The 14,400-nt window shown below is 37.2% G+C and overlaps 1 protein-coding gene across 1 annotated transcript in view; it reads right to left on the bottom strand.

Moving 5' to 3' along the window:
- Nucleotides 1–14,400, bottom strand: part of nrip2 (nuclear receptor interacting protein 2) — a 74,137-nt gene that overhangs the window by 13,370 nt on the left and 46,367 nt on the right. Inside the window, exon 2 of the mRNA XM_012873803.3 lies at nt 6,013–6,330. Coding sequence (XP_012729257.2) covers nt 6,013–6,330 — 318 coding nt within the window. The remainder of the gene's footprint in view (nt 1–6,012; nt 6,331–14,400) is intronic.

Here is a 14,400-nt window from a genome sequence, read left to right as displayed (position 1 = left end):
ATAAATGGTCATTTAGGCATGATAAAAGTAAAAGACAATACAATAGGCATGATAGGAGACATAAGAACATAGCAAAAACTCCATTATAAAAGCGGAGGAATACCTCACTAGATAAATGGTGCTTTGTCTTTTAGAAGAATCCAGTGAATCAACATAAAACTTGTTGATTAACAGGCTAGGAACCAACCTGACTGATAACCTACAGTTGTCATGTGTGGGAAATAAATAACGAGAGAAACTGAATGGTTTTTGTTAAAATGTTACATCAATATAATATTGCCTTACCATTCTCCGATCAATATGGGAGGACAAGTGTCTTTTTTTATTGAAGAATTATTACTAGGCTCAACAGGAAGCCGGTCTAATGATTAATAAACAGGAGACAGAGTTCTCCCTCGTCAGAACTTTTCAGGAACCTGGCTGCAGATTTTTGCATGACCTGTAAATGCTTGTCCTGTTGACAAGGCATTATCGTAATTCAAATGTGGAGAAAGAAATGCATGAACAATTTTTCTCACATTCAGCAGACATTCAAACAGTCTGAGTTTAACAATTCCTGATAATTGAAAGAAGTAAAATCATGAGATGGATTTTTACATCCAAGTGTTATGATGGAATCAAAGTTTCTCCCAATGTGCCACACTGAACATGGTGGGTGTAAAAAAAAAGGAAACAATTGCTTCCCTGATGTCCAATTATTAATTTTAGATGATACTTTAATCATTGTGTGCTTTTGTGGGTATTTAAAGAGGAGGTAATGATTATCTGGTACTGTAAGCTACGCAGACTATCCATGGACCTTATAGCCTCGAGCGCACCTATTGCCTACATTTCTTGTAACAAATTCTTACATTTCATACACATTATGCCAGTGAAACATTTTTACTGATTTTTGTGCCCTATCCCATCTGGTTCTGCTTTGTTTTAAAACCAATTTTTGGTTTCTGTCCCTCTCACGCGGATCTGTTGGTCAATTGTTTTTTATTTAAATTGTTTGTCAAGTTAAGTGGACTAAGGGCCATTTACACAAAGTCTCTTTTAAAGAGATAGTTCAGGTTGTTGCTTTTTTTTAGTTTTGCTTTGTTTTTTTAAGTGGGGGCTCACTTGAGAGGCTATGGCCGTCCAATATTCCCTCCACTAGACAACTCTCATACTATCGTCCTTTTGGTGTTAAGGATATTGTTTTTCCAGCTGCTGACAGAGAAGAGCTTGTCAGATTACAGACCATTTGATAGTGGATTCCTCCTCTAGTAAAACAACAGCAGTCTGAAGGATTATTTTCCAAACCTTCTCTGTTTCTGTCACTTTTGCTTTAGAAGGCTAGGAATACCACGGTCATTTGTAGCCCACACATGGTGCAAAAAAAGAATATACCCTATAACAAAAGTAATGTGACGTAAAAACTGTTAGATTAAGGTAGATCCAGTGAATGATCACTGGTCATTTGTTTTTACACAGGCTTTGTTTTCTATTAGTTAGTTGGGTGGCGACACTAAACTGTGTGTTTCATGTGTGAAGGACATTTACATGGACTGTGGACCAAACCAAATCTGTCTTCATTTGTAAATGTTCAGACTTCTATGTGAAAAACAATTTAATGCATACCTGATTGGATAATTTCACTGTTTTATAAGGTGGTTGCATGAGCTTCTTGGTCATTTTTTGGTCAGAGTTTTCTAGGACGGTAGAAACCCAGCTTGCTTTTGTCCTTTCTCCCTTATCGTTAGCTTGTACTCCATGTTGGTTAGCCGCTTTACAAATTAGTTCAGTCATTTTGGACCCCATGTCCATTTTGTCAAATGAGTTTAATGTTTTTGTTTTTAAAATAATTTAATTGTGTTTCAGCTTAGGTTAATAGACATTTCAATCCACACTTCTTCACTGTTGTTGTCTAGGAATTTCAGTAGAAAATAGTGGGCTGTTTCTCTCTGGCTGGAGTCTGACGGACCTGAACGGAGCAGAAAATAGACTCGCCCCGTATTTTGACGAGAAACGACGGAGAGCTTGTGCGCTGACGGTGACGTAGTTGCTCCGTCAGACAAACGTGCACGTACATAAACGGAGCGGTCACTGAGGATGTAAAATGTGGAGGTCCTTTTTTGTCACATTTTTGGTGGCCAATGTACTCACCCATACTTGATGGACTAAAAATATGCCAAATTGACGTATAATCAGCAACAGAGAACTTTTTTTCTATGCCGTGAACTTGTACCTCTCGCGCATGCTCTCCTCGAGCTCCAAGGTACTCAGAGCAGAGTGAGACGGAGTAACTGCGGCTGTAGCAGGTGTTGTTTTTTACGGACTCACGGAGACGGTCTGGAACGGAGCGGACACGTACGGAAGCGTAGGAGGTGGAATTTGTGGGTTAGTCCCTATTACCATGTGTAAATGAAGCTCTTTTGTGTACATTTACCGTAAGACCACATGACGGAAAGTTCAACATTGCACATGTGCAAAATGAGTAAACAAGGAGAAGCAATGGAGCCCAGTGAGTCTGCAACGTCCAGTGAAGATAGGAAAAGAAAGAAATTAAGTAACACTAGTAGATCTGGTTGGTCTTCAGCCATGCTTAGAGTAGCTGCATCGATTGACGCCATCTTGCTTTCTGGTACTTCAGCGGTTCTGCAGCAGATGGCTCAACAATGTTTTTTCGGCTGATTGCGTATGGCACAATCAGTTATTTTCAGGCTTTAAAAGGACTAAGTAAACATTATCAGGATGAACCATTGTCGTATATTGTTCTTATTTGGATATGATTTTTTGTAACGGTCAAACTGTTTAGCGTTTTCACATATTCATGAGGAAAAATATAAATTGTTGACATATATGCCATTGATTTTTCGTCATTTTTATAGATTTTTTCTCAATGTAAAGTGTAAACATAGCAGCCTGGCCTAGTTTCACTGACATTTATTGTATTTCTTTCACAGTAGCTCTGCTGCGTAAGGCCTTTTATGACACAGAGATGTTTTTTATTGGGCAGCAAGCATAAACAATTTACGCTAAATGGTACCTTTGAGGTCGTTCCTCTGCCAGCTTTAAGTCGGTATCAGTAAAGAAACATTACCGCAGGGGTTGGGGATGCCGAGCATATGGTGGCTCTGCAGGCGTGTGAGATAAGCAGTGTGGTGACGCCACCCTACAAACTGCATAATTTAGATGTTTTCCAGGATAAACTAAAAATGGGGCTCAACTGTATGGTCTATTTTTATCTTTAATAAATTCTCATATAAACTGCAACTGTAGCGTCATTATATCGTTGTACATTTTGTACAATTATGCTATAAACTGTAGAGTTTGAAATGTAACTAGCAGGAAATTTGCCACTTTATTCAGAAGGTTTTTTAAATGGAAGATTACTCTGTGAAAAGCTTAGAAATTCTGTTACCGTACGCTGTAAATGTTGGACTGTGGGTTAAAATTGTTGGTCAAGGTTTATATGCTGTGTGAGACACTATGAAAATGTATTTTCATATTTCTTTAAAGGTTTCACCCATGTATTGTTTAAATTATATTTCTCCTCATTACAAATGTTTTTTCTTATAAAAATCTTATAAAAAACTGACTTTACATTTTACAATTAAGCATATGTGTGGGTTTATATTGAGAGGGTGTTAAAAGATGTGATTCTGTGATGATTATCCTTTTCTGTCAGTCACCTCCTTCATAAATCAATACCTTATCCACCACTTATCTGGTAATGAGCTCAGCGAGTTTCTGTGCTTGTTGTTGTGATTTTCCTCACTCTTTACCGACTCAGACAGCTGAACAAGCCTGTTTTTGTTCTCCTAGGCTTATCAGGACACACAAACCGGCTCTTTTTTTTTCTGAGTCCTGGTGCCACTAAAATCCCTGATGTTTAAAAATAGCTGCTGAATGGCTAACAGACGAGCATTGAGCTGTTAATGAGTCGATGGTAAAGCACAGAGCCACGTAAAATGCTGAATGTGCTGGAAAAGTGGACAAATCATATTAAATATTCACAGATCTGCAGTATTCACAGCGATGTATTATCTAAACACCCCTGAGAACAGGAGCTGTTTTGAGCTTGGCATTGATTTCCTTCACAGATCAAAAATGGGTAAATACAAGCTCTTTTCCCTCTGATTAAAATGCAAATGTGGGCCACTTTTAGACTAAAGCCTTTGTTTATAAAACTGTTTTAAGCTATATAAAAAAAATCACACTTCAATATACGTATATGCATGTTAAAAAGATTCTCTATAAATTACTTTCCAATACAGAGGTTAGTGCTGTTCAATTTGACAAATTAAAATATCCATCAGACCGCAGAAACTATTCCAATTCAATTTAATTTAGCAAATCTGAGGAATTTAACTCAATCTGGAGACATTAAACAACATTATATGGGTGAAAGTGTTATGTTAACATGATAACAGGGTGTTTTTCTGCCATGTATGTGCAGTCATAAATTAGTGGGGACACATCTATAAATGCAAATCTTTCCTGCACTTTCAGTTTAATTATAAATACTTAAAGCCCACAAGTTGTCCCTGCATACCTGGGTAGTTTTTTGTTGTTGTTTTTTTTGCACTCCTGACTTATACAGGAGTGTTTCCAGAAAAGGACGCACAAAAGGATGAAACTTGTAAAACATCAAATTGCATCAAACCTTTTCCTGATCGTCATGCTTGTAAATCTATTCTAATTTCTAAAAGCAGAATTAACAAAGCAAATGTCTTGAAATTTTATAAAAGGTTTTAAACCATCTTATTTTAAAACATCACTGCTTTCCCCCAAACATATCCAAGGCTTTTTTTTTTTTTTTGCTTTCTGGCAACAATCTTAGGAAAATCTGTAAATGAGTAGCACCTGAAAGATTTATGCAGCATTCAAATCCTGAGGAGCCAGAGGATAGAAAATAATCAAACTCTTTTAAATCAGCTGGCAGGCACCTGATTACAAACTATGCATTATGGCACAATGTATTCCAACAGATAGATGTAATCGACTAACATTTAAAACCTAATTTGAAAGACTATAGCTCAAAAAAGTAGATCAATCTTTCAACTGCGCATTTAGCACTACTTATCTTAAATTACACAGGTTTATCAAATCTATTAAGATTTTAAAATGTAAATATCATGAGGACTCCAGGTTACCAAATTCACCTTTAATAATGTATAAGGAAAACAGCACAATTCTGATTTTTAAATGTTTCCTAGCTCTGCATAAGTATGGTTAAAGACTGAAAGAAATATTTACCCTTGTGTTCTTTTTTCCTTATTCTGTTCCCTAAAAATTTCATCCAACATGTAAGTATACACATCCATTCATCTGCTGATAAATCACCTTCAATTCACCTGATTACCATAAAATATCCTCCATTACTTCTTGTTGAACTTTTGTATTTATGCTTTTTAAAAGAGGCTTAATAAGAGCTGAGAAATCTAGGTATTTGACTCTGGAAAATTATGAAATTTTGTCATGGAAAAATATGAAGAAACCATCATTTTGACCATAAAGTCAAAGTTTGAGCTCAGATAGTGCTTCTGTCAGACTTCCTTTGGTTGCTAAAATGTGAAAGACATGAATTAGAAGAATATTTTCACAATTCTCTCCTAGAAATTAATAAAATATAGAGCATGAATCAGACATTAAATGTATTATTGGTAGTAGATTAGGTTTAATGTATTTGCTGGGAACAAATTGTTCCACTTGAACTTTCACTGATAATTGTTTTCTTATTATTAGTTCATTTTAAATCACAACCTAGTTCTGTTTAAAGTACCCTGCAGTAAGTGTTATATTTTTCTCCACTGTTGACCGGCTTGGGCTTTTAATCACTGTGACTCACTTGTCCACGATTCTGATCCAATCTGAAAGCTGCTGGGTCCTGTAGAGCTTTTCATATGTTCTGAAGTGAAAATCAGGTCAAAGTTATGAGTCACAGGAGCATAATGGAGTCCCACTAATTTGGTTTTTCGGTTTGCTTGCAGTTAAATGTGGGTGAATATGTGCAGGCAGACTGTACGATCTTGTGCGTGGTACCTTGCATTGAACGATTAAAGCTGTGAGCCGGGGCGGGCTGTCCGTGCTCTCTGGCTTCTCGGCTGAGTGTCTGGCTCCAGCCTCGCTGTTATCGTCCTCCTCGTCTGATCGGAGGCTCCTCTCGCTCTCCTCCAGGGACTCCCTCTCCTCGGTCGAGTCGTCCGCCGTGCTCTCACTCCTCTCCTCGGCATCCGTAGGAGGACCATCCTTTGTGTCGGCCAACGGTGAGCGAACCCTGCTGGCGGGGTCCCGGGCCTCCCCTCGAAGCCGTGTGATGTTTCCCTCCAGCAGGCGCCGCTGGACGATGCTGTGGGGTTGCTAAAAGAAAAAAAAAACAAGATTTAATATGGAAATAGATGAGAGTTTAACTCAGGGGTGTCAAACTCATTCTGGTTTAGGGGCCGCATACAGCTTAATCTGATCTCAAGAGGGCCACACGAGTTAACTTATTGCAAGATTAAATAGAACTAATGAATGTGGACTTGTTGTTGATTTTTATATTAAGTTAATTTCACTTTTACACAATATATTATGAATAACCTCAGCGTTTTTAAGAAAAGTATGTGCAATTTCAACAATACTTTTACTCAGTTAAACATTTACTTGTGCATTATGCATAAGAACTGATCACAGTGATTATACAATGTTGAAAAACATTTATTCACATTTTTTGGAACTTAAAAACACTGTCCTGCATGACAAAATACATCAAACAGATAAAAATTAACAAATCATTTGAATTTTTCCACACCTGAAGCTTAATCTGCTAATTAAAACACAGCACCCCTCGTGGACAATATAGGAACTGCATATTTTCAATTAAACGAAGTACATGTTTTTTTCAATAATTGTTTTATCATTCTCTTCCTTTTATCTTGTCCACTTGTGAAAGTCAAATCTGATTAGCTCTTTGTGGCATCTTATTGCCACATTGCCAGACAGGACACTATTTTTTTTTTTATAATGATAATGCATTTAGCCACAGGGCCGGACTAAATTGTTCGGCGGGCCGGATCCGGCCCGCGGGCCGTATGTTTGACACCCCTGGTTTAACTGGAGAAATAAAAGTGGTTTACTTGGAAAACATAAGTTAAATATTCCTTAATGTGAATCATATTTCCCTTAGAGGGAAAAATGGAGTCTGCTAAAAGTCGCTTTTCATCTTATATCAAGTCCCAACTACAATCTAATGTGTAATTTACTGGCACTCTTTCTGACAATGGCCTAAAGAACAAAATAAAGACAAGAAGTTCAAAGTTTGTCCCAATCCAAGAAGGAAATAAAGCGTAAATATGAACGCTGAACACACAATCCCCATAATGAGGCATGGTGGTGGAGCCATCATGCCGTGGGAATGCTTTTCTTCAGCAGGGAGGGGGAAGATTAATGTCCAGTAGAGCGCAAACCTAAAAAACGACCCGTTCAAGGCTGTTAAAGATGAGACTGGGGAGGAGCTTCACCTCCCAGCAGGACAATTACCCCAAATATACAACCAGAGCTGCAGTGGAAAGGTTTAGATGAAAAGATGTCATATTAAGGTGGCCCTATCACAGTCTAGACCTAAATCTAGCTGGGAATCAGTGGCAGAACTTAAAAACAAATAAAATCTTGAAAACCAGGACTCTCAGGTATTTCATAGATCTTCACAGAACCAAGACAAACAATGTCTATATACAGAATAGAGAGCTTTTAAGCCAATCAGACGCAGGCTGAGCATTCAGCTCAAATAAGGAACATCTGTGCAAAGCATTGTCGGTTCAGTCAATACCACTCAAAAAACAATACCCTGCAAAGTATTCTATTCAAAAACACACAGATGCATACATAAGACCAGATAAAGCAGTTCGACACCAATTCTTTATTCAGTCCCTCAGGGTTTACTGTCAGTAGAGTGGATCCCAAATGCTTCTCTTTGAAGCCAGTTTATAACTCTTGCTTCAAAGAGAAGCATTTTGGATGTAGCCGAAAAGCGTTCTCTTGCCCCTGATTAAATTTATGAAATACCTAAGAGTGCTGCTTTTCAAGTTTTTTTTATGTTACACCAGAACCGTGCACCCATCAACTACTTTTTTCTTTCTTCTTAGAGTTTTACGCACTTATTTCCCTCCATTGTAGAACTTAAAAATAGCCTCAAAACAATCCAGTTGGACTGAGCTTGAGCTAAATAAAGAGCGAGACATACCCAAAGCTTGACAGCTGTAGCTTAGGTAAAAGGTTGGGCTAAGCTGCAGGATGAATACATATAAATGTGACACTTTTATTTTTCGAGAAATGGAAAAACTGACTTTTTCTCTTTTCAAAATTACGAGACCCTTACTGATGGTCTGAAACATAAAGTCCCATTAAAATCCGCTAAAGTTTATAGTTTTAATGTGATGAGTATGACCAAGCTTCATCTTTTGGATAGGCGGCGTAATGTTTGACTTGATTTGATGGTCATCTCATTGACTACTATGTTCCTCAGACCTACACTTAGCTTCTGCTCTCTTTGATTCTTCAGCTTCGGCTTTTTTTTTCTCCAAGATTTTTGAAACTTCTAGAAGATTTTGTTTGATCAAGGCAAAGATAATTTCCTCTGAGTCTTATTTTAGTTCCTATTTTTTTTATCTGCCGAATAAACCTGGGACAAATAACACATTATATTGAATTTTCAAGCCAGCACCCATCATGGATGCATTTATTAAACAAGAACCGAAATCGGATCAATACATTTATCTTGTGGCTAAGATTTACTTTCTTTTTTTTTTTTCTTTTAGAATAATGAAGTTAAGCACACAAGTTGAAATGCGTTTCATTTTAAGTCATAAAAGCAAATTGAATCTGCATATATAAGCTTATTACTGTCAACATGAGGCAAAAATATCTGTGAGGGGATTTATTCAGACAAGGCTTGCAATAAAAGAGGTTTTGAGGTGTTGTGAGGTTTGCACTCAAAGTGCTTTTTGTGTCTCACTGTACGCTGTTAATCTATTCGAGGTAACGTTTACTGTCATCTCACATCTTCAGTGTTTTTTTGTGTTCACCCAAAATTAATGTCAGGCTTCCACAGATTGAAAACAACATGTCGCCAATGGCTCTCTGCTCTCTCTGTATCATATTAACTGAAAATTGTATTTAAGCAGCCTGTTGCTCCATAATCTCATTGCTTTCGCAGCAGTGCAGGCCTGCAACATCCAACAGTCGCTGCATTAGTGAAGCTGAAAGCTTTTTGCTTTTCTTCAGGGGTTCCCCAAACACTCAGATCACCAGAACGTTACATGATGCTTTTTACTCCATCAACCTTTTAAGCAATATTATAAAAGCTGGGGTCAAACTAGTCTCAATGAAGAGTGAAAAAAAAAAAAAAAGTAACATTTTCAGAGAGAAGGTACCGTATTTTACGGACTATAAGTCACAGTTTTTTTCATAGTTTGGCCGGGGGTGCGACTTATACTCTGGAGCGACTTATGTGTGAAATTATTACACATTTTTACCGGTGTATCAATACACCTGTTATTTTCACACCAAACCGCAAGAGGGCGCTCTAGGCCTGTGTTGAATCAGACGTAAGCGACGTAGAAGCGGAAGTGCCGCATCTTCTACCTCCGAAGTTAACAGAGTTATATGAAAGTGACACCGAGGATGAAGATTTCACTGGATTTTAGTTATTTGGAGTGACACGGGCGCTTTGGTTAACTTCTTCGCATGTTATTTATGCCATAGTTATCTTATTTTAATATGTTATGTTAACATACCAGGCACGTTCTCAGTTGTGTCATGTAGCGTAAGCTAACCGTACAATTATTCAGCCTGTTGTTGCCTCCGTTCTATTTTTATTTAAAAATGCCTTTCAAGATGACATGTCTGTTCTTGATGTTGTATATTATCAAATAAATTTCTCCCAAAAATGCGACTTATACTCCAGTGCGACTTATATATGTTTTTTCCTTCTTTCTTATGCATTTTATGGCTGGTGCGACTTGTACTCCGGAGCGACTTATAGTCTGGAAAATACGGTAATTTTGAAGAAGCAAATGAGTCACTACTGTGGGAACTTTGATAAGTCGTCAATAAGACCAAAACAGTCCAAGCACGCTTGCTTAAATAATTATCTTGTTGAAACATTGCTGAGAATCACTTTTCACCCTATAGTTCCAGCTGCTACTTTTCTAACTTCTTGTCGCAGCTAGCTGTGCTACGTTGCTAATGCTAACTTCTACATGAACAAGAAGAACAGGAGGAGATTCAGCTTCAGCTGTGATGGAGCTTACTGGCTTAGAAATTCAGGGACCTGGGAGACAGGAAATCTTTCCGAGATTTATCATACATTTCTTAAAACAAGCAGACAACTTTTATGAACACCTGTCATTTGCCTCATCACTGAGGCTTAAGGCATCTCAGACCGTTGATGTTCTTCCATCGCCACAATTCAATGTTAATTATTTAAAGAATAAACCAGTGTAGAAAAAAAGGACTTGTTGACCTTTGTTAAGACAGATGGCGCCAGCAGCATCTCATAAAAAGGGAAATGCGCAATAAAATTTATGATTAACGGATAGAAACAGGGGTAAACATAGATTAGTCCTTTGGCTTACAACTGTATTAACCAATCAGTTGTTTAAAATGGATTATATCTATGCCGCCTGTCGTCCAGCCTCTTTAGCATCTCAGACCTCTTTTTATTGCAGTAACAAGCCTGCAGCTATTACACCTTTAGAGTAAGTGGTCTGTTTGTCCTCGCCATGTTCCCAATGATGAAAACAGCCGTCCAAGTGTTGTTGTTTTTGCTGCTGCTGCTTGTTTTTAGGCTCTTCGTCTCACGGGAGCTCCCTCATTTGTCGGAACGAGGTGTTTTTGAGAATCGGCACCAACGCCGTTTGATTGGGCTTTTGATTAATTTACTGCATAATTATGCAATCAGTTGAGCATTTGTTATTGTCCAGCTTTTTAAATCCATTAAGTCCCAGGTTCAGTATAAATAAAATAAAAATTATAAACACTGAGCCTGCTGTTTTTCCTCTGGATTTTCTTAAACGCAGGCTGTCATTTTTTTTTTGCTCTGATTAACAAGCTTGTTGTTTTGACCTGGTCTGCCAAATGTTCCTGACTGGAATTTGAATTATGCCAGAAGGACTTGATGGAAATCAAAATATGAGCACTCATAAATAAAGAAAAAATGGGATCAGGGCCTCAGAGACATGGTTGTGTAGCCCTAAGATGGCAGCGATAAAGTCCCCTTCAGTCTCTCTGGGTCCCTTCTCTCTTTCCAGCAGACGTTCATGCGCTTTGTTGATACTTGTGAAACCAGAAAATGCAGTCGATGAAATTAAGCCTTCTGCATTAGGCTGTTGATATTCAGAGTTGTGTGTCAGGCTGCTGATTTCTGCTGCCGGACTGGAAAACGGCAACACTCCACAGCAGGTAATCACTACCCGGGTCACCGAGTTCGATTTAGCCTCTTGTCTGATCTCCAGCTGGGACTGAGCAGGCGCTGATGATGGCCTCATCTCTCCTTCACACCTCTCCTCTTGTCCTATATCATTACTGCACCACCATGACAGCTTTTTCCCCCCATGTTTTATCATTGATTTTCTAGTTTTTCGTTTTATTTCTTCTCCTCTGCCCGTGCTCAGGCAATTATTTACCCATTTTTAGCCTTTTCTGCTACTCTAACTTATTTTATCCTTTATTTATTTTATTGTGTAATTTTCTTCACTCTCTTTTGCCTGTTTTCTTGTTACCTTAAAGAGGAATATTGGGGTTTTTTCAGGTTGAAGCCAAATGTGGACATACTAAATGAATACACATAACCCATTTCGTCCCAGTTTGGATTTATCTCTGCTAAAGGCAGGTATATTAAGAATATTGTACAAATTATATATTTTTACCTTCAAACTGAGAATGCGTTTCTTCAGAATTTTTCATATAGTTGCCTTTTAAACTCCGACTTGGGTGAAATGTTTGAATCATCTTTCCATAAGCTTCTCTGTGGTTTTTCTGAGATCTTGCCATGCATACGCAGTATATGCATCATAATATGGAGAAAATGCAGAAAAGATGAGATAAAAATGTGCCATTTAATGAGGGGAACTCCTCTGGGTGTTTTCACTGTTGCCCTTTTCTTCCAGCCTGCCAGGTTCCTCTTCATTAATTTGCATTTCTGTTGAACTCTTTTTCACACCTCTACCCTCTGGTGCGATCCCACGTCCATTAGAGTCTGTATTACACTCATTTGCAGGTTTTATCAGAAACAGATTTTTATGCCTGATTCGATTAATAAAACATACAGAATTTTCTGCAACACCTCGTTTCACCTTTTGTTCAGAAATCTGCCTCTTTTATGTTTTTTTTCTGGGCACATAAATTATACATTTGATGAAATAAGAATTTGTATTCAAAAGCAACAAATTGATAAAGTTTCCACTGTTGGTTTTTTGGGTGTTCAACTTGACAACAAACTCCTTTGGAGAGAACAAATTGGTACAGTCTGCAAAAAAGTCACTAAATCTCTAGGTATTTTGAGAAGGATTAGTAATTTTCTTCACAATAAAGTGATGCTAACTTTATATTATTCATTAATATATCCATAGCTGTCCTACTGTAATATCGTTTGGGAAAGTACGTTTCCTAGTTATCTTAAAAAAATACTACTTTTACTAAACGCTTTTGTTCGCTTAGCACAATTTTCTGAAGTTGATGCAGCTATTGCTCCCCTTTTCTCCAAATTAGAGCTGTTGAATATTTATGAAATTAATATTTATCAAACGTGTACCTTTTGTTTTTATGATAAAACGTCAGTCTCCTGATAGTTTCAAGAATTATTTTGTTAATTTGTTATTTTGTTTCTTATAATACTAGACAAGCTTTGTCTTTTCATTTACCTTTGAGTATTAAAACTCAAGTGCAATTTTCTTTTCGGCATCGTGGTGTAAAACTATGGAATGAATATGGAAAATATTTGGAATTTTCAGAAATAAATGGTAGAAAGTCTTTGAAAAAAATACTGTTATCAAAAAATGACAGTGATATGTGATTTTACAAATATTCACTCCCTGAAATCTGAAAGCTAAAATGTAAAAATAATGTTACTTCACATGTCTTTTATGTTTTTTCTCTCGAGTGAAATGTCTGTCATAATGTGAGCTGCCTGATGTTTTGTTGTTTTAGGGGTGTGGCCTTTGGTATAAGCCCTATGGGGTTTCTGTCACACTTCATCAAATTTCTTATTTTATTGATGTATTATGAGTTGTATTTTGATTTGTGAAAATAAATAAATAAAAATAAAAATCTCAGCTTCAATCTTCATGGAGGATCGGCACCTAAAAAGCCAAGCCTCCTCTAATTGGATAAACACGTTAGACATTGAGGCTGTTGATGGTTCCTTTAGATGTTTTAAATTACCCACAAAAGCAGCCATTAAACAAAAATCCTTCATGTCTTTCAGACATTCACTGCTTTACATTAAGCACATGAACAGAACAATCTCATTTCTTATGATGACCCACTAATGTAAACTCTGCACAACACTTTAAAACCCTCTTTTTATCACGTTGTTGACATGCAGCATAGTGAAAAACACACGGCCATACAGAACAACCGCTAGATACTGAAAGTTCAATTTGAAACAGCAAATTCTTAGACTGTCCTCCAGCTGTGAAATCAAAAGTCTACTTTTCCTAAATCTAGTCCTTGTCTTAAGAGGGTTAAAGTGGACACATGCAGTATCTGTTGCTCTTCTTGGCATATTAGCAGCTGTCTATGTTGGATTTTTTTTTATAACATTGGAGCTTCATTCATGGCTTGAAATGTCACAAAAGTGCAGTTGCAATCAGAAGATTACATTTCCCTCATCTACTTTAATGTATAAGTTTTATTTGAGCAGTTATTTTACAAGGGTGGATTAATGATGCAACTTACAATTTCAGTTTATATAAAACATTTGAATTTGCAACACAGAGGTGATTTTAATTCAAATTAATCAATTTCGAGTTTTATGTCATCTACACCAGACCAAAATTGTAAGAATAAACTTAAATATTTAAACACACATCCACCTACTACTCCACTCTGCTTCTGTCCCAACTCTGGCAGAATATTTTATCTGCTCTTTTTTGCAGGCTTGGCAGTTTGTTTAAATTGATGTTTCCTCATATCGAACCAGTTTTTCCACTAGTTTTGAGGTTTGATCTAGAACCTGAAGACTGACCCGATTTAATCTTTTCCAAAACAAGTTTTGATGTTTGTCCAACATCATTGTCCAGTTGCAACACCCAACTGTGTCCAAGTTTCTAACTTTTAATGTGAGGTGAAGTTGAAGTAACTGAAGGTAATCCTAAAGTGTAATTTACGGAGCCCGATAGAGCTCACTTTAAGTGATATTTTTTTTCAGGTCGTGATAATTTGTGAGCA

Source organism: Fundulus heteroclitus, chromosome 17 (assembly GCF_011125445.2).
Source record: "Fundulus heteroclitus isolate FHET01 chromosome 17, MU-UCD_Fhet_4.1, whole genome shotgun sequence".
NCBI lineage: Eukaryota > Metazoa > Chordata > Actinopteri > Cyprinodontiformes > Fundulidae > Fundulus > Fundulus heteroclitus.
Note: the sequence above shows the minus strand (reverse complement) of the source record. Positions and strands in the feature narration are given on the sequence as shown.